The following is a 26,617-nucleotide window of genomic DNA, read 5'->3' on the forward strand; positions in this document are numbered from 1 at the left end:
GCATTATATGAATATTTGGAGAATGGCACCAATTCCATTCATCAAATGGAGAATGGAGAATGGATAATGGCATTGGTGCCATTCTCTTCAATTCATGTGAGTCATTCTCCTCAATCCAATGCCATTTATCACATGGAGAAGGGAGAATGGCACTGGTGTCATTCTCCTTAATCCAATGCCACTCATGACATGGAGAATGGCACTAGTGTCATTCTCCTCAATCCATTCTCCTCAATCCAATGCCATTCATCACATGGAGAATGGAGAATGGCACATTCTCCTCAATCCTTGTTATTAATGGCATAGGTGTCAAGGCAATATAATCATATGGTGTTGTGGACAATGGCACCAATGCCATTCTCTAACCATCATCTATGACAACATTAACATACAGAGAATCATTTGAATTCTATATGAGTTGAAGTTTGGAGAATGGCACCGGTGCCATTCTCCACCACAACATCATATAAATATTTGAAGAATAGCACCAATTCCATTTATACATGTAGAATGGCACGTGTGCCATTATCCTCAATCCTTGTGATTAATGGCATAGCTGTCAGTCTCAAATATTATACTCATATGGTGTGGTGGACAATGGCACTAGTGCCATTCTCTAACCATCATCAGTGACAACATTGACATCTAGGGAATGGGACCAGGAACATTGTGTAATCCACGAGATTGATCACTATATGGCTAAAGTTTTGACCATCTAGCCTGATTTTTAGACCTTTTTAGACCTTAGGGCCAACATATGGCATTATAGATTTGACCATTTGCCACCATGTCTCAATCCTCTGACCTCTTGCAATTGATTTCCACCATATGCAAAAGATTTGGCCATAAAACTCTTCATAGGTTATCACCATATGGATAAGTCTTTGACCAATTGAGAGAGAGAGAGATAGAGAGAGAGAGAGAGAGAGACAAAGAGAACAATATATGAATATTTGGAGAATGGCATCAATGCCATCATCGAATGGAGAATGGAGATTCGCATTGGTGCCACTCTCCTCAATCTATGTGTGTCATTATCCTAAATCCAATGCCATTCATCACATGGAGAATGGACATTGGCACTAGTGTCATTCTCCTCAATCCAATGCCATTCATCACATGGAAAATCGAGAATGGCACTGGTTCATTCTCCTCAATCCATGTGTGTCATTATCCTCAATCTATGTGTGTCATTCTTCTCAATCCAATACCAGTCATCATTTGGAGAATGGAGAATGGCACTGGTGCCATTCTCCTCAATCCTTGTGATTAATGGCATAGGTGCCATGGTGTTGTGGACAATGGCACTAGTGCCCTTCTCTGACAATTTGACATACATGGAATCATTTGAATTCTATATGAGTTGAAGTTTGGAGAATGGCATTGGTTCCATTCTCCACAACATCATATGAATATTTGAATAATTGCACCGATGTCATTCATACATAGAGAATGGAGAATGGCATTGGTGCCATTCTCCTCAATCCTTGTGATTAATGGCACAAGTGTCAGTCTCAATATCATAATCATATGGTGTGGTGGATAATGCCACTAGTGCCATTCTCTAACCATCATCTGTGACAACATTAACGTCTAGGGAATGGGACTAGAACCATTGTGTGCAATCCATGAGATTAATCATTATATGGCTAAAGTTTTGACGAGCTAGCCTGATTTTAAGACCTTGTTAGACCTTTGAGATCATTGGAAACATATGATTGTTGGCAAATCACAAATCACAAGATCATTGGCACTGCTCCATGATCCACATAATCATATGATATTGACAATGGCACCAGTGCTTTTCTCCAACCATGATTTGTAACAACCTTGACATCTGGAGAGTGGCACCAATGCCATATTGTGCAATCCATGTGATGCATGGCACCAATGCTATTCTAGACATACTCACATAGAGATTGGCATCAGTTCCGTTCTCTACAAGCTCAAATGATGGCATTAGTGCCATGGTCCACAAACTCACAATCCATTTGTTCAATGGCATGGTGGCAGTCGACACACATGGAGAACCCCTTCGTCGGCATGTCGGCAGGAAGGGAAGGTCAACAACATCCAGCTCCTAAACCATAGACCGAGACAGAAACCACCTTTGCAGACCCAGGACCCCCCTCCACCTATGCAAGACCTGCCCAATGGGAGCACATGGATGATGAAGATCCATGGATGAGCGAATTCTGAGGGCAAGATCCCAGTCGAGGGGATGCAAGGAACCTCCAAGGAGAGGCACCTTATGAACCCCCAACAACCCAGGTGCCACCAACCTTCATCAGCTATGGGGCACCACAGTTCCCACCTTATCGGCCATTGCATGGAACCAACGTTCCCATGCCCCAGGACATACCTCCTCCGAGAGTACGTCCCTTCCCATCTATATCTGTTGCACCAATGAATGAAGGCCTTGGCACATCCGTTCCAATGCCAGTACCAGCAACTACATGGATACCATCGCCAGGGCCAGGCTTAAGGCCAACCGTGTGTCTCGCTAGGCCCACAGCAACACCACTCTCGCCAGTCGCTCAAACAGTGTTAGCTGATGAGGCAATGCGCATCTTGGTGAATGCCCTAGGAAGGGGGGCCACACCACCTCCACCCACCCCAGTGTTTCTCGCAGGGATTGCGAATCCCTCAAGGAGCCGACCCATAGCAATCTCTAATTTAATGACCAAGTTCCTTGGAGAGGGAGACCTGGTCTCCCACGTGGAGCGATTTGAGAAAATTTGCGAAGCTTTTGGTGCTCCCGGGGACCTAGAAATGGCTCATGCATTTGGTCTCAACTTGGATGGCAAAGCAGGCCAATGGTATAGGGCTCTCACCCCAGAAGAGAAAATCAACTAGGAGACATTGAGAAAGGCCTTCATTGTGGGGTTCGCCCCCGATGGCCATAAATGGAGCCCGATTAATCAATTGTATGGAGTAAAGCAGAACAATAAGGAATCATTAAGGGATTGCATTGCTAGGATCAAGCACCTCAATGCTCGCTGTGAACCATATGAACGAATGAGCGATGAATGACTGTTGCCCTGCTTCCTCATCAGATTGGTAGACCCGAAGTTGCACGACCACCTAATGGTGATGAATCCTACCTCCTTCAATCTATGCAGCAAGGTGGCCATCTACATATGTGACAACATGATGGACAAGGCAAATTTGGATAAAACCCCGACTCCCTCAGAAAAAGCTCCATCATTCAGGTCTTTGAGTGTAGAAACGATTAAGAAGGAGACCAACGAGCCCAAGGGCTTGTATATATGTGAGCTGGCCTCCAATTGGCTGGATCAGCTAGGCTAGCAGTGGAGGACAGGAACCTCCAAGGAGGCGCCGAGCAACCCCCACTTGTTTCCACGGAGAGACAATGCCTAGTGTGGGGTATGCAATGGCAACCACCCCTCCAATGAATATCCATGGCGAAGGGCAAGGTTGGCACTCTACTGTGCACAATGCCATAGGTGGGGAAACCACGATACCTCCCAATGTTGATTTTTGAGGTCCCTTCCCCAACCTATGTATCAAATAAGACCCCTCCTCCTAACCCCTTAAACACACAGGGTGGTCCTGTGTTTAGTTCAAGCTAGTACAGAGCTCCGTTACCACCACCCATATTGGGCCCGCAACCCCCACTACCTCGTATAACTCTAGTCAATCAAGTGTTGGTAGAGGAACTGCCCAATGACTGGGAGGAGACGGATCCAAATCACGGACCTCACGATTACTACCCCTATGAGGAGGGAAGTGGCACCTTGATCCACTACCTCCCGCCAAAGGATTAGTAGGTCCCCGTATTCCAGACTGTTCCCGTGAACTCAAGGGCTAGGGACCTAAACTCAATCGCTCGAAGGCCCCCATTCCAATGTTACACCTGCCAGGGTCCCCATAGAGCAATTGAATGCCCATACCGAGGTACTTCAAACCCTCTAGTGTCCTTCTTCAAATGCCAGGGGGCCACATTTCTTAAAGTATTGTCCCTATAGGGACCGTGCCCTCATCGCTCCACCCACGACCAACTCCACACCCTTTTGTGCAGGGTGTGGGACCGAGCATCTATTCTAGGACTATCCTGCAAGGAGACCGACAACCCCAGTCATCTCGCCAAAGAGCACTAGCCTTAATCTTCTTAGCATCAAACAAGGCCAGGTGGCCGTACTGCCCCTACAAGTCATCACAAGGATGCAGGCTAAGGCATTAGGCAAGGCAATGAGGAAGATGGCAAGGAAGGATAAAGGGTCCCTATCACTAGGCCCCGAGATCCCTCAACATCCCTTAAACCGATCCAAGAAGGCCATAAGGGTAGGTGACGGCCCTAAACAGGTGCTTATCCAGGGCGGTTTTGATGAGGAGATAGCTACTCTTTCCACCTCCTCTACTTCCAAACATGCTTCCACCGAGGGTGACCCCGAGGTACGAATGAGTCCAGAGGTAAACAATCCAGTGCAGCAGGCCCAAGTCCTAGCACCCTTGCCCTCCTGACCCAATCTTAGAAAAGCAATCCGTAAAAGATGCCTAGAACTTGGTACGGGAATGCTAAGAGAAGTTCAAACATTGACTCAAGGGAAGTAGGGGGGCAGATACTATTCATCCAGCCCACCTGTTGGCCATCAAGGGGCAAAATCGCTCAAGGTGCCAAAAAGAGTGGAGGAAGAAGAACACCTCATCCGAGGCTCTGGATATGATGCAAAAAATGTTTCAAGAAGACCCAATGTTGCAAAACCTGCAAGAGAAAGGAGATCTATAAGGCTTAAAGGACCTATTATCCATAGAAGGAGAGGCTTCACAAGAACCACCCTGTGACAGTGTCGGGTTGGTTGCCTTTCTATCGACAGAGATAAAAATGCCGATCGCATCCTTGGTAAGGGGAAATACCATCCTATGGCACGATCTATCCAATTGGATGAATAGGCCGCTCTTGCCCCCAAACCCTACCAGCCCTAAGCCCAACCAATCGTCGTCGGAAAAGAAGCAAATTCTACCCAAGGTTCCCATCAACAAGCTAGGCCAGTACTTCGAGGGCGATGACACGAACGCCGCTATCCCCATAATCTATCAACACCAAAAGGTTGATGCCATTTTGGATAAGGGAGCAGGAGTGAGTGTCTGTACCAAGGAATGCTGGGTGAAGTGGGGAAAACCCACACTCGAGCAAACCCATCTGGTAGTAGTAAAGTTAGCCGATGGGGGAACTTCCGAGCCCTTAGGAGTACTTATGGGCATAAACATTAAGGTATTTGGATTCATGTACCCCGTCAAGTTCGTAGTCATGTACTTCACTCTCAGCAGTCAGGATATGAAGCTATCCTAGGCAAGCCCTTCTTACAAATGTCCGAGCTCGTGCATGACTTGCGTATGGATAACATCTACTTGCGGCATGAGGAGAAAATCATGCGAGTGGACTTGCACACCTACAAGGCCCACCCATTGTTGGGACACCTCTTTGCCATAGAATCTGACACCATCGCCCGAACCACCTCCGTGAAGCTATTCCAACCCTATGATAGGGAAGAGGATGAAAAGGAGTCGGATGAATTCTGGTATGCACCTCTTCCTAAGCCAGAGTTCTCTCAAAATTGGATGCACATCTTAGCCAATAAATATGTCTTAGAGAGGATAGGGTTTTAGATCACCACCCCAAAGCTCGAGGGTCTGGACCCTGGTGGTTCCCCTAAAAATGTTTCACATGCTCAATCCTCGAGAGGTTAGCAAGGGAACTGTAAGGGTAAAATCCAACCTCCACTGGCTATCAGACGTGGGCAACACTCACCATGAGTTCTCCTCTAATTGGGGAGCTAGGGTGAGTAAGATAACCTCCCCCGTCAGCTCTATAAGCACAATGGAAGAGCCCCCTTTAGGTCCGAAACTCCATGTATCCAAAAGCTTGGCTAAGGCCAATGGCTAAGGCCAAAAGGACCGCTGCTTCGGTAGAAATAAAGGAGGTGATTGAGGAAAAAGAGGACCTATGGTAGGTACCAGCTCATTACAAGGCCGGATCGCAAGGTCTTATACCAACAAGCGAAAAGGTCTCAGGAAGATGGATGCTCCCAAGGGTACGACAGGCCAACCCCGGTCAAGGAGGTGAACCTAGCCTTGGAAGGGCAGGACCCCCAATCCATATTCGTCGTCAATGATCTCACCCCCAACGAGGAGAATGCCTTAATAGCTCTCCTACAAGAGTACAAGGACTGCATGGTCTGGAAGTACACCGACATGAAACGGGTGCCTGCCAAGTAGTGCAACACACAATCCCCATGTTAGATGATGCCAAGCCGATACGTAAGCGCCCCTACCCTATGAATCCCAAATAGGCACTCAGAGTGAGGGAGGAAATCTAGAAACTCATAGATTTGGGATTCATCTGTGAGATTGAGCATACGGACTGGGTATCACCCATCGTGATAGTCCCAAAGAAAAATGGAAAAATTAGAGTATGCGTGGATTTGAAAAAAGTTAACACTGCCACTAGCATCCTGTGAAGATGTGTGTGCGATTATGAATACATCGATGTGCTTGAAGAAGCCCACTTGGGAATCATAGGAGGTCATTTTTCCGCTGATGTTACAACACGTAAGGTGTTGCAAGCTGGTCTTTGGTGGCCGACTCTCTTCGGAGATGCGACCAAATTCATCAAACGATGCGACCCCTGCCAGCGTATCCAAATCCCACACAAGGCGGACATGATGCCCTTGACCAGAATCCTAACTGATCAACCCTTCGAGAAATGGGGCATCGATTTTATTGGACCCATAAGCCCATCAACTAAGGGAACTGGGGCTAGATACATCATCCTGGCCACCGATTACTTCACCAAGTGGATAGAAGGGAGAGCCACTGTGAAGGCCGATGAGAGATTCACCGCCAGATTCTTATATGAATGAAACGATAGCAATCATGACTAGTGAGTTTATGATCATACATAGGAAGTCAATGCCATGCTACCCTAGGGCAAATGGCTTATAGAGAAAAAGAACTCAAGGCCGAGGTGGCCAGGATGAAACTTCAGGCCATCGAGGAAGCCAGAGCCCGTAATGCTAAGCTCCGGCAGCGTAAGCAATTGACACTACTCAAGGCAACGATTGAATAGGTGGAACTAATAGATGAGCTAATAGTAGAACCAGTTAGGTTGCTTGTTCAACTGTGGGTTCCGCACATGCGCATCAAAGCACTCATAGATCTAGGAGCGAGCCACAACTTCATCTCCCACGAGGTATGGGAAAAGCTACAGGTACCCCTAACCCTCATCGTCGCTTCAATAAGAGCTATAAATGGCCAACTCATACAAACCTTGGGTTTTGTGAATTTAAGTCTAACAGTTGTTCACCAGGTAGTGGAAATACGATTTTATGTTCTTCCCATAGAAGCAACTGATGATCAGATTATCTTGGGAAGAACCTGGTTACACCGTGAACTGTCAAATCAAATGGCACACCCAGACCGCTTCACTTACAAATGGTGGAAGAACAGCGATAGTCTCGCTGTGTGGACCGAGTCCTACTCCCTCAGTTCCACCCTCGCTGGTCCACAACAACAAAGCTACACAAGAGGGCGGACCAAAAGCCCCGTCCGCCTCGAACCCTAAAAGGAGAAGAAAGCCAACCGCAGTGGTAAACCGGTACCATTGCCCATTTCACTGCCACTAACATCCTCCACTCAGGAAATTCGTTAGCAAGTATGAGTGGCTATCCTCTATGCCTAATGCCACTTCAATTGGACCCAACACCCAAAGGAAGTCCAGGCAGCACAGAAGACCCCAATCACCACGGAAACGTCTCTTCCGAAACCATCCATTCCAAGAAGGAGAACACACCGCTAGATCACGCCTTGAGCTTCAAGCTCCAATCCACCTCCTCCACTGCTCCAACCCCCCAACAACTGTGTCCCCACCAAACACTTGGGAGGCCGAGGTAAGGTCGTCGCCTGGGTCCCGAAGATGATGGTACAAGCCGCGAGGTTCCGAAGGCATCAACACAAGAACCTGTGTCGACCCGAGATGTAGCACCACAAGAACCTACCGATGAACCGAACGTAGCAAACTAGCTTCAAAGTCCCGAATATGCTCTATTACCACCCCACGAATAGTTCTCCCTCCAATTTCGAAAGCAAACCCTGGAAAGTAATTGCGATCGTACCATCTCCGACGGTACCGACCTACTCATGAAAGCAAGGGTCTGCGCCAAGGGCGGTCACACAAGAACCCACTTCCCCATGAAAACGGACCACGTTGCAACAACTAGGCCTAACGCTAATGTGCCTTTGGTGTCCAAGGTAAAACACAAGCTGGACACTTACTCTACTTACTCTACATGGCTTTTAACACACTATGTGGCAGCACAGCATCTGTCCACACCGCATTCCTCATAATCATAAAGTCTAGGTCTAGGTGAGTCAATACGATAGACATCTCACTCGATGCACCTGTAGCCCACAAGTCACTGCCAAACACACACACACACATCCATCATGGTCAGCACTAGGTGATTAGGGTCACTACGTCCATTTTTGCATTTTTTCACCATCTTGCATGCTAGCCTCACAATCACTCCCACACCACACAAATGCACTCCACTTGTCCCCTCTCCCACTCACCTTCCCACTCCTTCACACTCCCCCTCTTTTACTTCTCTACACAGACAGTATCCCACTGGTTGCTGTTATAGTAGTATCACATTGACCGTTGCGATCCCGTATCACACTGACCGTCGTCATTGTCGAATCACGCCGATCGTTGTCCCGTATCCCATCGGGCGGTGCCATCAAGGATCACGCCGATCGTGGCCCTTTTCATCACACCGACCGTCCTCAAAATGGTACCCCACTGACTGTCGCCATTGACTTACCTCGCCGGCGGTGGGGATGCAGAATCTATATAAACAGGCCTTATCCCACTGGGTCATCACCATAGCAGTTTCCCCCAAACTCTTGCCAAATTTCCTCACAATTCTCATAGCTTGCCGCCCTCTTCCACTGCCATCCAGAATAGCCTGTTTATGCCCTCCCACTCTTCCTCGTCCATCGACTCCCTCATCACTCAATTGCCATCACTCTTCCCTGTGGATCCCGAAAATGAATTCTTTGAATTTGAAACTGAGTTGGGACTTCGCCCCCGCCCTGTTCCATAGGCCACTGGCCCCTCAAATTCTCAAAGCACGCCTTCTGCCACAATCCTTATGCCTTTCAAATTCCCCATAGAAGATTTGTAAGGGGAGGAAGAAGTGTCGAACAGACATGCCACCCAGGAGGGTACAACAGCAACAGCAGCTGATATGCCCCCCTCAAGATCAAGATACCGCACCTCGGCTCCCACAGAAGGCAAATACAAGGCTGTGTGCTCCCAATCGCACTCACCACTTGGAGAAGCCTGGCTCCAAGAATTGGATGCGTGCGTCGTGCACTCGCGCTTCACCTACGAGGGTCACAATGACACCCTCCATTACCATACAGTGGCAGCCTATGCAGCACTTAAGGAGCCATAGGTGCAGGATGCACTCAGAGTTGCTGGCCTGAGCAGAGTGGCAAACCGCCTCCCATGCCACCTAGACATGAAACTTTTGGTAGAGTTCCTCCAGGTGTACAATAGCAACACCATCGTTGGTGTCCTGCGAGATGCAACAGGCACTCCTCACCACTACCAAATCAATCAGGATGTGGTACATGCCGCCTTTGGTCTGCTGGTTATTGGCGAAAAGCACTCCATAAAGAAGAAACTCGAGGCCCTCAGCAAGGTCTGCCACTATGACCGACAGAAGAGCAAGGGCCGAATCCACTTCGCTGCCATTCACAAGCCCGAGGTGGAAAGACCGGCAAGAGCCTTGCAATGGCTAACACAAGTAAAGCACATGGACCACCATCAGTTCGTCGTGCACAATATCTTGCTGCGCTTGGTGGAGCCCTAGGTTACAAATTGGGTAGACTATTTCTGCAGCCAGATTAGGGATGACCTAAAGACGCACGGGGAAGTAATCGGCAACCCAATGCTCTACATGCCAATTCTTTACTACTTGCGGCAGCAGCATCCACCAGCAGCTATGGGTTGGCTGAAAAATCAGCCATAGGGCCATCACAGACAGAGCTAGAAGAGACAGAGGTCAAGCCCAAGCGAGCAAGGACAATGCCCAGTGCCACTCTAATCAGCCATGTGCAACCGGACCCAAGCCAACTGCTCGCACAATACGAGGACCACCAGATGCAAGACTTCATGAGTCGACAACAGCGACTCCAATAGGCGAAACCTCAGGATAGGGGTAAACGGGTTCAGCAGGAGCCCATACTAATTGAAGATCTCCTAGGCGACAAAACAATCACCATCGGCCTCCATCCAAGAATCAAAGCCATGCCGGCTACTCTCACTGTGCCCTATGTCTTGGTCTCCACAACAGTCCAGGAGACCGCATCCTTCGCCATCGGCACCTCCTCCTCTCCATGGGCAAGCCTAGCAAAGGCTCTACAGTTTTGCAGCACGCCCTAATATAGGGCACCAGGTGGCTATAGCCATGTCGTTCGAGCAACTATTGAGTGCGAACTTGATAGAACACCACCTATTTGAAGCTATGGCACAGCTTTCACAGGTCACACGCACAATTTTGCAAAGGAGGCAGGAACAGGCCTCCTCCTTCAAGCACAACTCTCTGTGCACGACAGTCACACCATAATGGTTGCCGCCCAAGCCACGGGTCAAGCAACCTTAGACAGAGCAGAGGAGTACCGTGCAAAAGCTGAAGAGCTCAAGCTGGCCCTAACGAAGCTCAAAGATGAACTCACCCCACAAGTGAATCCTTGGTCCAAAATCTCATGGACCAGGTCAACAAGGTGGAATCTGGCCTGTGAACCACATTGGAGCAAAAGGCGCAGGCAGAGGCGCAATACGCTAGAACACAAGAGCACTAGGAATGATAGAACCAATCTCTACAAGATCTCCTGGCACAAGAACGGGCACTTACTATGTCCCTCCAAGAAGAGAACGAACGACAGTGCGCCCTTGGCCAATTAGAAGAGTCAGGTTTGGAAGACCGGGAGCAATAGGAGTTTCGGATGTACAAGAAGGTCTCCGCACAGTTCACCACATACACACTCGCACCACGCACCGTCCCCCAAACACTCCAAATGCACTTTGATGCACTCCATGCATAAAACCTCATCTTCCACCTAGACCTCACAGCTCCACTTCCTCCTAACGCCCTCCAAACCATCCTTCGCTGTAACCCCAACCACTACCGCCCCATCCTAGCCATGTCATATTTTTTGTTAGATCTCCAACCCACTTCTCTCTCTCTCCTCCACCCCACTGACCTCTAGACTCTAGCCACCCATCCTATCCTTCTCAATTTCTAGGCCTCGTGCTGCATCATCACGGAGTCCCTTAATTATCCAATGGACGATGAAGTGATGCAAATCGCAAAGCCCGAGGAACTCACGCCATGGGTATGCACCCCCAAAAGTTTGCAAGCAGACATTAGTTGGATGCAGACCTATGGCTGAGCCTCCGCAATCCAATCTCAACGGCACCTTGCAGCATTCCAGTCCACCACCTACAACCCCCTTGGCATAATAATCCTCTTCAATAGGGTGCTACAAGATCTCCAAGACTCACTTGAGTCCTTGGTGAGCAATTTTGAAATAATTAATGTAGCATACCCCAAGGAATTCACCGAGGAAGAAGGCCAAGAAGCCATCGCCCTCTTTAATTCTACCGCCCCTCCTGCCGAAATTCCACCGCCACCTCCTTTGGATCCCACCCGACCCACCCAACAAGCCACCCAACCTCACCTCCCTCGGACAACACTGCCCGAGTAGCCTTCTATTGCCTCTGACACCACCACCGCACAGCACTAGACCTCCCTGTCCATCTCCTCTACAGCTTCGATTGACCTTCCTGACGAGGCCTTCAACATGCTGCTCAAAGCAACCAATTTTGTCCAGGCAACCGAAGAGACAACGCCAACAAGCACATCAAAGCCGGAACCCATGCCCATTGCAAATGACGAGGCTCTGCCAACTCCTACCTCCCCCCTGAAGATGTCCAATGGTGCCCCGACTTGCAGTCATTTCAAGAGCTACCAGACAGTGCGCTTATGCATCATTGGAAGCGCCAACTCGAGGGCTCCCACCTCCATCTATAAAAAATCCTAGATGTGCGCCCCCTCACACAATTCATCACCCAATCCTTCAACGAGGACTGGCGATGCATGCATCCAAAGTGCACAAGAGGAGGATACAACCTTGCCCGCGATGCTCCAGTCCCAACAATCAGTGCAGATGCCGGTCTACAGCCACGATGGTGCCTCCCCTTCTTGAAGCTAGAGAAATTTTGGCAATACTACCATAGTGCCCACGTCGATCGCCAAATCCACCCCCTGTATATGCCCATGGAAGGATGATGAATTCAGAGAACTCCAACAAAAGGACCCCAATATGTTGTACAACTTTCCAAAGTACAACTTCCCCAAAGAGATGACTTAGGAGGGATTTTTCTTCCGCCTCCAGTCATTTAATGACACGTACGGCTCAGTTCTCGATCAAAACGTCGTAGCAGCGGTCCACTTCAACCACCTCCTCCTCTTACTCCTCTATGACTCTTCGCCCACACTCGCCCCATCGATGATCGCTTACACAATCTGACAGAACAAATTGTATCCCTTGTTTCCATTGTAGTGCCCTTGTGTTTGCCACTCCATCCCCCTTCACTCTCCTCTTCCCTTCTCCCTCCCTTCTCCCCTCTCTTCTCCCCTCTCCCCCTTCCCTCTTTCTCTCGTGGAAACACATTGCAACAATCCAGAGGCCGCTTGAGTGACACTTGCGGACAGCTCGTGCCTTTCATTGCTCTCACAAGGAGTAGCTTGGAGTGGAGGCTCAATCGGCATCTCTTCAACATCCCCACAACACCTGAGTCACCGCCGACACCCACACAGCTCAAGATGTGAACAGATTTCACGGGCAAGTTTCTCTTCTTCTTGAGCCTCCTCTCGTATAAAAGGTCTCTTCCCTGCTCTTCTAGCTCTGTCATAGGTATGTGACTCATCTCCTAACATTTTGAATGGTGTTGTGTGAAGGTAGAGGCGGGTTCAAGCAATGTATTCTACATGCATAAATTCAAGCACATGGATAAATTTAATATCAATGCATGGATCATGTACAATTCAAGTACATGTAACATGATGATGATACATGATATGATGGATGTACAAGAAAATTTTAATGCTTACAAATGTAAGATGCAATGAATTCAACATCACATTGCAGGCATGCATTCAACATCATGTTGAATGCATGCATGCAACATGATATAGATTGCATGCATGTTTCGTTTCGTTATGTTTTGAGAGCCGGATTGCAAGCATGCAACATGATACAACATTTATATCAGTTGCAACACAAGCATGCAATATGATACAAATGGCATCATGTTTTTGTTTTGAGAGTTGGACTACATGCATGTAAAGGAAAAAATGACATGCATATAAATAAAAAAACTGACAAAAACCACCTCTCTCTTTGAGAGAGCCCAAGTACCTTCACCTTAAGAGTAGTCCCAGTTGGCTCTAATGCCTTGCGAGCCCAAGGGCTAGGGACTACTCTATAAGCTAGGCCCTGGCATGGGCTTAAGATAGGAGAGGAGATTTTACCTCTCAAATTAAAAGCACTTTGTAATGAATTGATAACATCCTTATATAGTTGAAGTGTTATAGTACTACCAATTAAATATGCACCGAAATTAAGTAGCCATTACTATTAAGTTTAATGTTGGTACTAGAGCTATTCTTGGCAGTATTTACTTGTTTATTGATAGTACATTTTTCTCATACTAATGATAAATGGCAAAGTACAAGTCACAAATAGCATGTTTCCCATTTATCTAAGACTGACAAGGTTTTGTCATCATAAGTCATGCAAAAAGTTGCATGATTACATAAACATGTAATCCCTAGGTAACATACGATAGCTTTCTCTCAATACACAATATTGCTAGCCTTGGATGTAGGGCATATCTAAGGTTTCTTAATAGTGCACCCCCCAAGTATTTGCCCCTTTGCACCTTTTTTGTGCCTCTAAGGATGGTCCTCACATCTAAGTTTGATATGAAGGACATGGGAGGATCTCACGAATCTCTCGAAATAAAGAATAAAAAGGAATGAATGTGACATTATGTTGACCTAGGAAAACTTTACATCCCAAAAGTCTTGAAATAATTTCAGATGCACTACAAACCCATCCAAGTCCCATGGAATCTATTATAAAAAAATCAGCTTATGACAAAACTCTTGATATAGTTTCTCTTCAATATAGCCATCTCACTGTCAAGTTGCTCTACTTAGTGATTGCTAGGCAGACCACGTGGAAAATTGACATAAGCAAGTGAGCAAAGTACTCAAATGGTTGACCAAAGCTAAATTTAACAATGTTTAATATCAATGAAACATTTCAGCTCTCTCTCTCTCTCTCTCTCTCTCTCAATTGGCATGATGCACAATCCAAATATCAAATTTTGTTGTATTCAAATTTATCTTGGTTCTTTATACACATCAAGGAATATCACTCTTGATCGCACATTCAAGCAATAATCCAAGATTTTAGGAAGTTTGAAGATGCCATTAGAAGCTAATAGGAAATATTTTTTGAATGGTCAAATGCACGCATGCACACACACAAAACTCGCCTTGCTTTTCCATATCCTCGTTTTCATCTCATTCTTTCCAGCTCGCAATAGCCCAAAAGGTAGTGGCCACACTTTATTGTTGATGTAGACTCCGAGGAAGAAGGAAATGTTACGCTTTGGAAGCAATCCAATGTATAAATATGTGCCTTGGAAATTGCCATATTGGAAATTCGTATTATTGAAAGATAGTGGTGTTGAACTTTTGCGAGTTTGTCACACACACACTTTTTTTTTAGTGAAGTTTTTCACACACACACGCACGCACGCACGCACACACACACACAAAGGAGCTTTGAACCCAAAGGAAAAGAGAAATGGAATGGAATCTTTTTCCATTTTAGCCCATGCAAGTTGGCTTTACACATTGGCTAAGCATGGTGAAGCTTACACGGCTTTTGAGTTGGAAACCTTGGAGCTTTGGAGAGCTAGGCTCATTTAGGGAGTTGCTCAAATGTGGGTCATTTAGGGAGCTTTGGAAACCTAGGCTCATTTAGGGATTGGTAGGATGGAGTTGCTCAATCGTGGGTCTAGAGGTTGAGAGTCTGAATGAAGCCATCCATCGTCATGGAAAATGAGTCGATGATGGAGGAGTTTGGTGTAGCCATAATTGCAAGGTGGTCACAATCTTGCGCGTGGAGAGAGTTGGGGGGATGACTATGTTTGGATGGAAGCATGGGTTTGATTCAATAGGAAGCAATGGCATGGGGCCAAGGGTGTTCCCATAGGGAGCAATCATGTCTTTGGGAACACAATGGAATGGAAAGGAAAGTAGAAGTTAATCTAAAAATGGTGCATGTATTTCATGTATGTTGAAAGGAGTCACATCCAATGAGCTTGTGTGCAAAATGGGGTGCAATTACACACACACACACACACACACACACACACACACACACACACGCACGCATGTAGAGAGAGAGAGAGAGAGAGTACTAGGCAACATGGAAAGGAGCTTTGAACCCAAAAGGAAAGATTGAGTTGGCACAATTACTAAGTTCGCATATTAAAAAGTGCAAAGTAATAGAAATTGATAATAAAATCAGCTCTTCCAATAATGTGTAAAAAGGAAAGACCACATGAAATTGGGACACAAAAAAGAAAATCAAAGTAAAATATATATGGGGAGAGGAAGATGAGTGAAAAGGTAGGAGGACAGAGGTCAAAGAGGGGGATGGGCTACTAAATGTTGATTGGAACCTGTTGTCATACATTTAAAAGACCTTAACATCTCATGGTAAAGGCAACATTAAAGATAGAATGGAACCCATTGTCATACATTTAAAAACCTTAACTTCTCATGGTAAAGGCAACATTAAATAGGAAAATGAATCTTAAGTACAATTGAGGTGATCTAAACCAATTTTAATGGGCTTAGCTTAACCAAATACTCTTGACAAAGGGCCAGCGGTCGTAATTAGTGGAGACGCCATATTTCCTTATGGGGACAAAAAAGAAATGGAACGGAATCTTCGTCCATTTTTAAGCCATGCAAGTTGGCTATACACGTTGCCTAAGGATGTTGAAGGTTACATTGGGTTTGAGTTGGGCCTTAGAGCTATGGAGAACTAGGCTCATCGTAAGATTGGAGTTGGTCAAATGTTGGTGTAGAGGTTGATAGTCTAAATGGGGCTATGCATTGTCATGGAAAGCAAGTCGATGAGGGACTATAAGTGGGGTGTAACCATGATTGCAAGGTGGTCACAATCTTGCACGTGGAGAGATGTGGGGGGATAAATATGTTTGGATGTAAGCATGGGTTTGATGCAATAGGAAGCAATGGCATGGGGCCGGGGTGTTCTCATGGGAGCAATCATCTCAAGAGGAAAGTTGAATTCAATCTAATAGTGATGGATGTATTTCAAGCATGCGGAAGAGGCATTCACATCAAACTAGCTTGTATGTGTGAAACGGGGACAATTGACAAGAATTGAGGGGGAAGAGAGTGAAAGAGGATGAGGAAGAATCTCGTTCGAAGGTGACACATAAAGAACTGAAAAGAACATGTACGGTTGTAGGGAGGGAGCAAAGATTTTTGTGAAAAAGAATCCTTGGGAATGTGGGGTCTTGAGGCATATTAACGCAACGTTTAGAATCTATAGAATCAATGAGAGGGATCTAAATTGATTCCATGGAATGATTCTTGATTCCTCTACTTTGAAGACAAAGCTTGGTAAACCAAATGGTTAAACCCAATCCTTAAACCCTCCATTTTGTTAATCCCTTCTTGATTCTTCATAATGCAGCTCTTAAACCCTTCACCTTTTGGTAGATCCCAGCTTGTAGAATCTGCAGATTCAACCCAATCCTTAAAACCCTCCTGCATTTGGTTAATCCCTTCTTCTTTCTTCATAATACAGTTCTTAAACCCCTGTTCTTGTTCACGTTTTGTACATCCAAGCTTCCTGCTGCTGTTAAATCCAATCCTTAAACTGTTTAATCCCGTCTTCATTCTACATAATACAGCTCTTAAACCCATCTCCTTCACTTTTTGTAGATCTCCATGTTCAAGCTTCCCGCATAATACAGCTCTTAGATCCCATCTTCAAGCTTGAACCTGCAGCTGTAAAACAGAAGAGTACACCTCTTAAACCCTTCTCCTGCTCCAAATTCCCACCTTCAAGCTTCCTGCAGCTGTAAACCAGCTCACATTCTTGCTCTTAAGCCCTTCTCCCTTCTCACCTTTTGTAAATCCCCATCTTCTTCAAGCTTCCTGCAGCTGTAAACCAGCTCACATTCTTGCTCTTAAACCCTTCTCCTTCCTCACTCATGTAAATCCCCATCTTCAAAGCTTCCTGCAGCTGTAAAAACCAGCTCATATTTTGCTGTGAAACCGTTCCTCCAGCTTCCCCAAAACAGATCTGGAACCTTAACCACTGCAGATCATCACCTTCTCTCAAATCGAAGCTTTTCATCTCTCCCTCTGCGATCTTCACCTCGTAGATCGAGTTTTCCAGCTCACGGCCTGCCTGAGAGCGGAGGCAAATTGGAAACTTTCTGGGAGCAGTCCCCACGAGTCAATTGCCATGGCCCCAGTCGCTCATCAAGCTCTCATTGCCGTCCAAAGCTAACGCTCAACATTAAAGCCACAGCTGCTGCAAATAGTATCGTCCTAAAGTAGTCTTTGCTCGAGTGCAGTGCAGCGTAGCATTAGAGAGCCACATTGAGAACCTGCTGCCCTCTATTTCTGGTCCTCAGACGCACCTCAGTAGCTCAGCCTCTTCTACTCTATCGACAGGTGGCTTCAGCTGTTCGCTGTACGTGCTGGGTTTTGCGCGTCAGCGACAGTTCTCGCCTTCCTTAAACCCCTCTTTGCTTCAGACCCAAGTATTCCCTCAATCAAACGCTCCTAGATCGATCTCTTTTCGCAAGAACTCGCTCATCATCTTTCAAGACAATCCCACAGTCCTCTTGTCTGTTTTCTTCGCCCACGTACACCACTATGCAGGGCCTCTCGGCACATACAGGAGCGCAATGCACTTCCTCCATTGCGCCTTCCTTCGGCCAGCATTTTCGAACAAGTGCTGCAGATTACACCAGAGCTGGCGTAAACTTTGAGCATTTACAGGTTATATGTAAGGCAGGGGAGTATCGTAAGTGCAGTGCTGGGGCGGATAATTTAGGAAGTTACGGCACTGCCGGTGTGTATTCAAGTACAAGATATCGAATCAAGCCCGTCTGGCGCCGCTGCGTATCCGTCGAGGTAGACTTTTATGCGTCCCCTCTTCGTGTTTTGCTTGCTGCACGTACAAACCACGCCACTGACTCTGGAATCTGTGGTAGAACTACTTGTTCAGCGCCCATCGCAACCGGATTTGCGAATCTCTTTGTCAGTTGAAAGATACTTTATGCTTCGTGGAGCTTTCGATGAGTAGTTTTGATTTTCAGCATCGGTTGATTTAGGGTGCCTTCACTGCCTTGTGACACATTCGTTAGTCGTAGTTGCAAGTAGTGCCAGCACCGGACAAGATTCACATCCAGTCTACGTCATTGCTTTTCTACTGTGATTTCTAATCCTTCCCAATTAGTTTGACATATTAATAGCATAACACACAACGCTCGCTTACAAAGTGCCTGTGCTAGTTGAATTCACTTGCTATGGAGGCTTTTCACCCCCATTGAGCATAAAGGCTGTATGCACCTCTCTTTGTCCAAGATAATCGGGACTGATTCCAGTCGTTCTCGCTCGTAACTGCCTCGCTCGTCCTCTTTGTTAGCGACTCGTCTACTGACTTCTGTCCAGATCCTAGCTTACTAGAATGCTTGGGCAAATATGTTTGTCGTTTGGCTTAGCAACCTTCAAGGGTTGTGTTACTGTCACAGTTATTTTTGTATTACACGTGATGTGTGTATTGTAATCTGAGTTGAAATTTGATACTATATGGTTTTGCAGTCGCTTCTGGTTTGAAGCTTTTGTATGGACTCTGACGAAGATTCCACGCTTATCTTTTGAATCTAAGTTTGCAAGTCTAACTGAGCCTTTATTGGCATATGATCTGGGATCGTCATGCTTGTGTAGCATGGTCTATATTGCAAGCTCCCGCAATATCTAACTTATGAAACTGACCTCTATGCTCATGAGATTTCTGGGTTCTCAAGTCAGAGGAAAGCAACTTTTTTTATATTGGAAGTCTCCTTTATTCCTACCCTCTGTCATGAAAGTGTGTGTGGAGCTATGAAAAGAACGCTGCACTGCTTGTTTTGCTTTTACAGGACGAGTTTGGGCATGTTCATGCATGTATCTGGAGTCCCCACACAGCCACTTGTCTGTCTCTACACACACATAATACACGCACACAATCACATACACGGTGTGTGTGTGTTTGAGAGAGAGAGAGAGAGAGAGAGAGAGAGATTCTTTTTTCATGTCATAGCCCAAAGGTAGCACTCTAGTTTTGAAGGATAGACAGAGTATCACATCCACAAACATATATCCAACCCAAGAAGTATCTTTTGCCAATTTGACGGCACTGGAAATGTGGTGTGGAGAGAAACATGTATGCGATATTCTCTTTTTAAAGTTTGCATGCATGTGCACGTGTGTGTGTGTGTGTGTGTGTGTGTGAGAGAGAGAGAGAGAGAGAGAGAGTCACAGATGTCTCGCTCCAAGGGAATCTTTACTCCATCTTTTCTGGCATTGTCCTGTCAGTCATGACTTTTGTTTTTTCTCCAGCAGTGTCACCGAGCCTTAATTCTTCCTGCTTGCTTTAGCAAGCTGTTTTGGCTCTTCGCCATTCATCCTTAGAGGCCCGAGTTGGACCTTTTTTCACATGGGTGCGATATTGGGGACTCTAGACTCTGTGGAAAGACAAAAACCATAGAGTCTTTGGAGAGCTTCTTCTTCCATGTTTCACTATATCCGGATGTTGCTCAGGCAATCCCTTTATGAGTGCCTCTCTATTCGTCATATAGATTACTCTGTTTACTTGTCTTACAATGAAATCTTTTAATATTGTAATAGCAGGTCCTCTCTTTGGGGACTGCTCTTTGTAATATATGGATTTCACCCCCCAAAAAAAATGTGTATGTGTGTGAGTGTGTGTATGAAGAGAGAGAGAGAGAGAGAGAGTCTTTTTTAAGTCCATAGCAGTAAGGTTTTGAAGCATATGAACCCAAAAGTACACCCAACCTACACAATAGTTTTTACCAACTTGGGCAATGGGTATGTGATGTTGAGACATATTAAACACAATTCCTTTTTCCTTTTTTAAAGGGGGGGAAGAGAGAGAGAGAGAGAGAGAGAGAGAGAGAGAGAGATGTGTCCTTAAAAGCCCCACATTAGACACAAAGAAATGTACAATTCTCAATCATTTGTGGTTTTGAATAGCTGCTTCAATTCACACACTTCATTAGGGAGGCCAGAGGAGACTTCTCTTCATAGAGGAAGATGTTATCAAACTAGCTTTCTTTAGCTCTAGATACAATTTAATCAAGACTCTTTATATGGTTGCCAATCACCTTGGCTGGCTGTTTGAAAGACAAAAAAATAGAGGGGGGTATCAGCCTTCTTGGATGATTGTAATAGAGGGGATTTGTATTTGATTGGGGATCATTACTAGTACAGGTTGGAGGACACTTGTGTGTTTTATGTTTAAGGAGTAATTTGGAATCTGGGTCTGTTTTTAGAGGACTAATCCCCTAAAATTACCCGAGTTCTCTCTCTCTCTCTCTCTCTCTCTCTCTCTCTCTCCACCCCCCACCCCCCCTTCTCATTCTCTCATTCTCTCTCGTGTGCGTGCGCATTGTTACCAGGGAACCCCATTTCCTTCATATGGAACTTGGGAACAACTGCATATTAGAAAATCTTGTAGCCCTATTTGCTAGGCTTTATTTGTCCCACAACATGAAACTACTTATAACAATGGATGTTCCTAATTTAGCTTGCAAACCCTGTTTATGAAGTATCCATGGCTGCAAAAGAAGTAATCTATACCTTAGGAGTCTTTTTATATTGGGATCCTGGTATACAGTAAAGCTATAGTGGCTCCATCTTACAACCATTGTGGCCCTTATGAAAATTTCTTTTAAATTCAATCAATGGGTTCTTTTGCAAACTAAGTGTTCACTGCTCCAAAGTTAGACATGGGATTGTGTTTGACGTTCATGGCAAGTAATTGCGCTTGCTAGGATTCCTGATCCTTTGATAATATTTACCATGTAATGAGATAATGTAGCAGTGCTCTGTTCCTGAGGGCCCTATCGACAGACTTTGAGGCCTATGATCTCGCTGAAACATAGTGAGATGGCCTTGACTATTTGTAAGACGACATTCAAAGATTAATTTTGTTTTGAACCTTGCATTTTTTCGAAACAAGTAGACCTGAATGGATTATATAGGAGCAGTTTCAATTTGTGCATCAAGTCACCAAATCTTTTGATCACTGTGAGGGCCCATAGTTCCCATTGTGCTAGCTTTTGTGTCCACTTCTAGAAGGGCCTATTGGTTTTATGCTGCGTAAGATTGCACTGCATATAATCTCCTTCTTTAGCTGGAAATGTCTTTGGGCGCCTTTGCCTTTTGTGTGATGTTCTCAAGTTGGAAGAGAGGTCCCATGCTTGCCAACTTGTCTTGTGACCTGAGTTCCATTGCAATTTCAAGTGTGGAGCACGACTTAGCCTGGAGGCAATGTGGAGTTTTAAATGGGACTACACCTCTGAAGTATTAGCAACACAGAAGTATGCAGGGCAGTCACAAACTAAAACTGTTGAACTACTCTTCATCTTGTCTAGTCACGCTCTTAGTCTGTGTAATCATTTGAGTTGCAATACTTACTAATGAGGGCAAGGCTAGGCAAGTTTAGAGCCAAAAGCTAAAGGTATTTTCTACAAAAAGTAAGCAGTGAGCTTTGCATTGTGGTTGTTGACAATGTGAAGGTCACTCCTCATAATGGTCAATTAAAGTTTCAATGCATGACTATACCATCTTGGATAAGAGTCTTGATCCTTTGTGAAATGAAGTCGCCTTGTTTGGTGTATTCCATCCAGCATCACTAGATTACTATTCCATCCCTTGCCTACATGTTCCACTTAAACAATGTAACCCTTGGCTATGCAAGTCCATTTTCTGTTTGAGATAATTGATGGGTGCAAATATCAACTATGCACAGTGGCGCTGATGGTAGTCCTTGCAATGCGTGAAGGAGTTTATGGTTTTCAACCTTATGAGCGACTGTCATGAGATTGAAACTGCACTATGTGTTGTGTTTTTAGAGGATGAGTTTGGGCATGTTCCTGGATTCATCTAGATATATGCACACTGGTGCTGATGGCTCACTTTATCTTGCTAGAAAGAATTGTTTTCGCACACCTCTCCTTCCTTTCCAAAATAATATTTTCTTAACTCCCCCACAAGTCTTTGCAATCTCAATTACTCTCATATACAGATTAGATAAATCCCAACATCAGGTGTCACAGTGGGGAAAGGTCGTGCAGACAGACACATGTGCGCTCAAGGTAGACCGTGAACCAGGTACATGCGGTTATCGCACTAGGTGGCGATCTGTGGCAGAAGACTGATGGCTGACTGACTCGATCTGAGATGTCACAGGTTCTTTGGAAGTCAGCACGTGTGTGCAAGGGCCTTATGAGCCTACTATTGTCTAATAGTGCAATTAAACATGCATGCGCGTGCACACAATTTATTTTATGCTGGTACATTTTGTCTTCAGGGTTTCCTGAGCACGTGTTTTGCAGGATGGAGTTGCAACTGTGGAGCCTGTTCTTTCAGTAACAGAGGACGTGACAACAACTGATGAGGTCCCTGTGGAAGAAGGTTGTTGCTGATTAAATAGCTTTTTGTTGTTTTCTTTTGTACATGACACGTCTTTTAATGAACAACTCTGCAATAGTGTGTATGGTGACGTGCTTGTGATGCATGATGACCCGAGACACTTTACTGGCCTGGTACTTTTGGGAGGCCGTATTACTGGCGTGTTTATACAAATGGCTTGCTTTTTACAAATACTTGTTTCATTTTCTTAAAAAATAAGCGCATTCTTTATATTGTATCCCTTGTTGCTATAAGTTTGTACAGCGTGCTGCAATCTGATGGCTCTTAAAAAAGCCCATTTTTGCGACCGTAAGAAGCTTACACTTCTTGCTCTTAACATTTTCATTAGGATGGGTGGTAGGAATGTGGGTTTCTTACTACACAGGCTTGGCAAGGGTCAATATTGCATTATGCCCTTGTCTTTGTAAGGCCATGATATTCTGAATACAAACATGGCTAATAGCGACGGTGGAACCTGGTTGTCTGTGCTCGATTATGTCCACATGCACTAAGATGACACCTTGCAATAAATAACAATATGCAGGCGCATCTTTGTAGAGTGTGCTGAAGATGCAACATTACTTGATAATAAGTTTCAGGGATACTTTGCACATGAAATATTGCCAGTATGTGGCCTGACAATGTGGAAATAGTTGCTAATTGGCATGTTTGTGAATTGTGCAGTAGCAGCAAAATGTTAAACATTTTTTTCCACTCTTACTCTTATTATTCCAGGTCCTTCTGTCAAGGTGAAATTTGTTCTACAAAAAGAATGCCACTTTGGACAGAGATTTAATGTTGTTGGCAATGATCCATTATTTGGCAATTGGAATCCTGAAGCAGCAATTCCAATGGACTGGTCAGATGGGCATATCTGGAGTGTTGAAGTGGTAACAGAATTTCTCATCTGAACTGAACTTGTGTAGCTCTTTTAAGTAGTCAGCTGCATGGGGCCTTGTAGAACTGATTATCTGAGTGGATTTCTGGGCTTATTTTCATTCATTCTCTCCCTTCACAGTGCTGATCAGATTTCTAATTTTGTGCAGGATGTTCCTGTTAGCAAGCAGGTTGAGTTTAAATTTGTTCTGGTTGGACAGGACGAAATGATTGAATGGCAACCTGGTCCTAACCGATCTTTTGAAACGGTAGAGGATGTCTCACCGTTGGTTGTGGATGAATCATGGGATTTTGCAAGTGAAGATTCATTGGTTGAGGTTTCTGAGGAGTCAGATATTCCTGGAGAAGAAAGTGCCCCTATTGGTATTGAAGAACTTTCCGTAGTGGCTAGCATAGCAGGCCTGGATGAGGATTTGAGAGAAGAAATATCAGCTGAAATCGAGTTCAAAAAGGAGCCTGAAGGTGCGAATAATGGGCATTTTCCACCATCGGAATCTGATCTTCTGGAGGAATCTGAAACTGCATCTGAAGTCCCTGTAGCTGATGTAGCTCTAGCTGCCACTATTGTAGAGGCTGCATTAAAGATTGATCATGCTGCTTGAGATGGTGAGAGAAAATTGTGGCCATCAACAGAGAGAATCACCGATAAGATATGTTTTTGTGCAGATAATGTTAGTGTTACACAAATAGAACCTTGGTGGATAAATCTAGTGGCATAGGCCATATAAAAGAACTGCCTGACTTGCCTACCTGAGCAGTGTGAGCTCAGGTTGGTGTTTCTCAGGATGTAATATAGCAGTAAGATGCTTAAGAAAGTTTTTGTTGTGTGGTATTGTCATGTCTAGTTGGGAGGTGCTGTGCTTCTCAGATGTAATACATCTAATGTAATATAGAAATGAGATGCACAAGAAGGTTTTTCTTGATGGTATTGTCATTTCTAGTTATGTGATGTGCTTCTCAGGACCTTGGTGGTATTATCGTTTCTAGTTGTTAGGTGCTGTGCTTTTCAAGATGCAATATAGCAGGGAGATGCATAAGAAATTCTTTTCCTAGTGGTATTGTCATTTCTGGTTGTTAGGTGCGCTTGGCACCGGTGGCCAGCATGGCAGAGGTACAATACTGGAGTGCACCTTGTCCTAGCTCAAATGTACACACAGATTCTGTAGGTTTTACAACATTTTGTTCTTTCCTATTTGGTTCATCTCCTATTTTAAAGGAACAGCGCTCGTGCCCCCTCCCCCCCCTTTTTCTCTCTCTCTCTCACCTTTTTTTGGTAATAATGTCAATTTGTAAGATTGGACTTCTTGAATCTTTTGAAGGTAGACATAGAGATTTCATAAACAAGCATCTGACAGAAAATTCACAAGTGCGTAGGTCACAAATGGTGAGTAGGATTGCAATTGCTAGCTAAATGCAGCTCTTTGAGCATACAAGACTGCATTCAAGGTCACATTGAGGATCACATTTGCCTCCAAGTGTAAGGTCCAATAGTCTCTATTGCAGAGACTAGATGATCTTCCAAGCTGAATCTCTGGTTCATAATGATGTTTTCACTGGATGAGGTCTTTGCACACAGCTCTGCAAGTGGATTCAATGTTATCTAGGATTAGCCAACGGTCTGTATGGAGATATACACAGCAGTGTGGGCCTTTTGTCACACGATTAAGCTCTTGTGAGCCGTCAACTCTGTATCAAGTATCCTGACTACCTTAGTACACAAAGTACAAAGTAAAAAGAGCCCAGAAAAGAGAGAAGCAGATACGTATGACCCCTTGTTGCAGCATGTTTCATATATTTGACAAGGAGCCTGACAAACCAATTGAGCAAAATAATGAAAATAATATGCAAAAATACCATCAATGGCCAATTACTTTTGGAGCGAATGACTGGAATGACCCTTGGACTTGTTAATAGCCACACAGGAATGTGTGGTTTGTCAGAATATGGGATAAGATAGCTAACAAGGTATAGCACAGCCCCTGGACAAGTCATAAACTCATACCATCCCGAAGTGACTATTTGAATACCTAGGCACTTTTTTTAATTGCATTACGAGGCACCTAAGGTGTAGATTGAGTTCTTGCATATAGGAATTCTGTGATACATGCTTAACCCTGCGGCGATATACCTTAGGTTGCAATGGCCGTTGCAGCCTAAATTAAACAAGGGATAAATTATATCATAATAAATTATGGCATTGAAGTAGGCTAGAATTAGACCTACTTGGTGTTGGCCGTTGCATAATAATATTCCCTAATAGGAAGGCTACAAACCTCATGCATGCAGGAAAGCAACTTGGAGGCCTTTCCATGTGGGTTTCGGCCATTAAGGGTATACCTGCAAAAGTTCTTGGCTGATGGAGAAGTTCCATCCCTCTTAAAGGCTTCGTTTCTGTGGGAATTTGACAACAAACCAGGAAGGTCAGAAAAAAATCGGCCCGATGGAGGCAACCTAGGATCAAGCAATTTGGTAGATGCGCTTTTCCTTGGCTGTGACCAAGTGCAATTTAGCTCTTAGTAATTTCTACTTTCCAGTAATAGTCAGGGAGAGCTACTCAAGCATCTTTGAGGCCATCCTCAGTCTATTACAGCTTATTCCACCTCCTTCAAGTTCAAGGCATTGTATTGTAGCTGCTCATTCATTGGTGTTAACATCTTGCTCATTTGTAGTAAATTGCTCCTTTTGCTACGGTCCTTAGTGTCATTGGCTTGTAGCTGTTCATTCTTCATGCAGTAAAGATGTTATTACGAGTTCATTCTTGAGAGTTGAGTGAAGATCTACTGATTTTGAGTGTAAGA

General features: G+C 45.0%; 1 protein-coding gene across 1 annotated transcript; it reads left to right on the top strand.

Annotated features, from left to right (window-relative positions):
* The first annotated feature begins 17,160 nt into the window (after nt 1-17,160).
* On the top strand, nt 17,161-24,982 carry LOC147900795 (uncharacterized). The gene is made up of 4 exons (XM_087376326.1): nt 17,161-18,356; nt 22,847-22,925; nt 23,658-23,812; nt 23,969-24,982. Exons 1-4 carry the CDS (start codon nt 18,096-18,098, stop codon nt 24,419-24,421), a joined length of 948 nt encoding a protein of 315 aa, XP_087232452.1. The 5' UTR covers nt 17,161-18,095; the 3' UTR covers nt 24,422-24,982.
* The last annotated feature ends 1,635 nt before the right edge of the window (nt 24,983-26,617 follow it).

Source organism: Dipteris shenzhenensis, chromosome 6 (genome assembly GCF_047967505.1).
Source record: "Dipteris shenzhenensis isolate YYH24624 ecotype China chromosome 6, Dip_SZ_1.0, whole genome shotgun sequence".
Taxonomy (NCBI): domain Eukaryota; kingdom Viridiplantae; phylum Streptophyta; class Polypodiopsida; order Gleicheniales; family Dipteridaceae; genus Dipteris; species Dipteris shenzhenensis.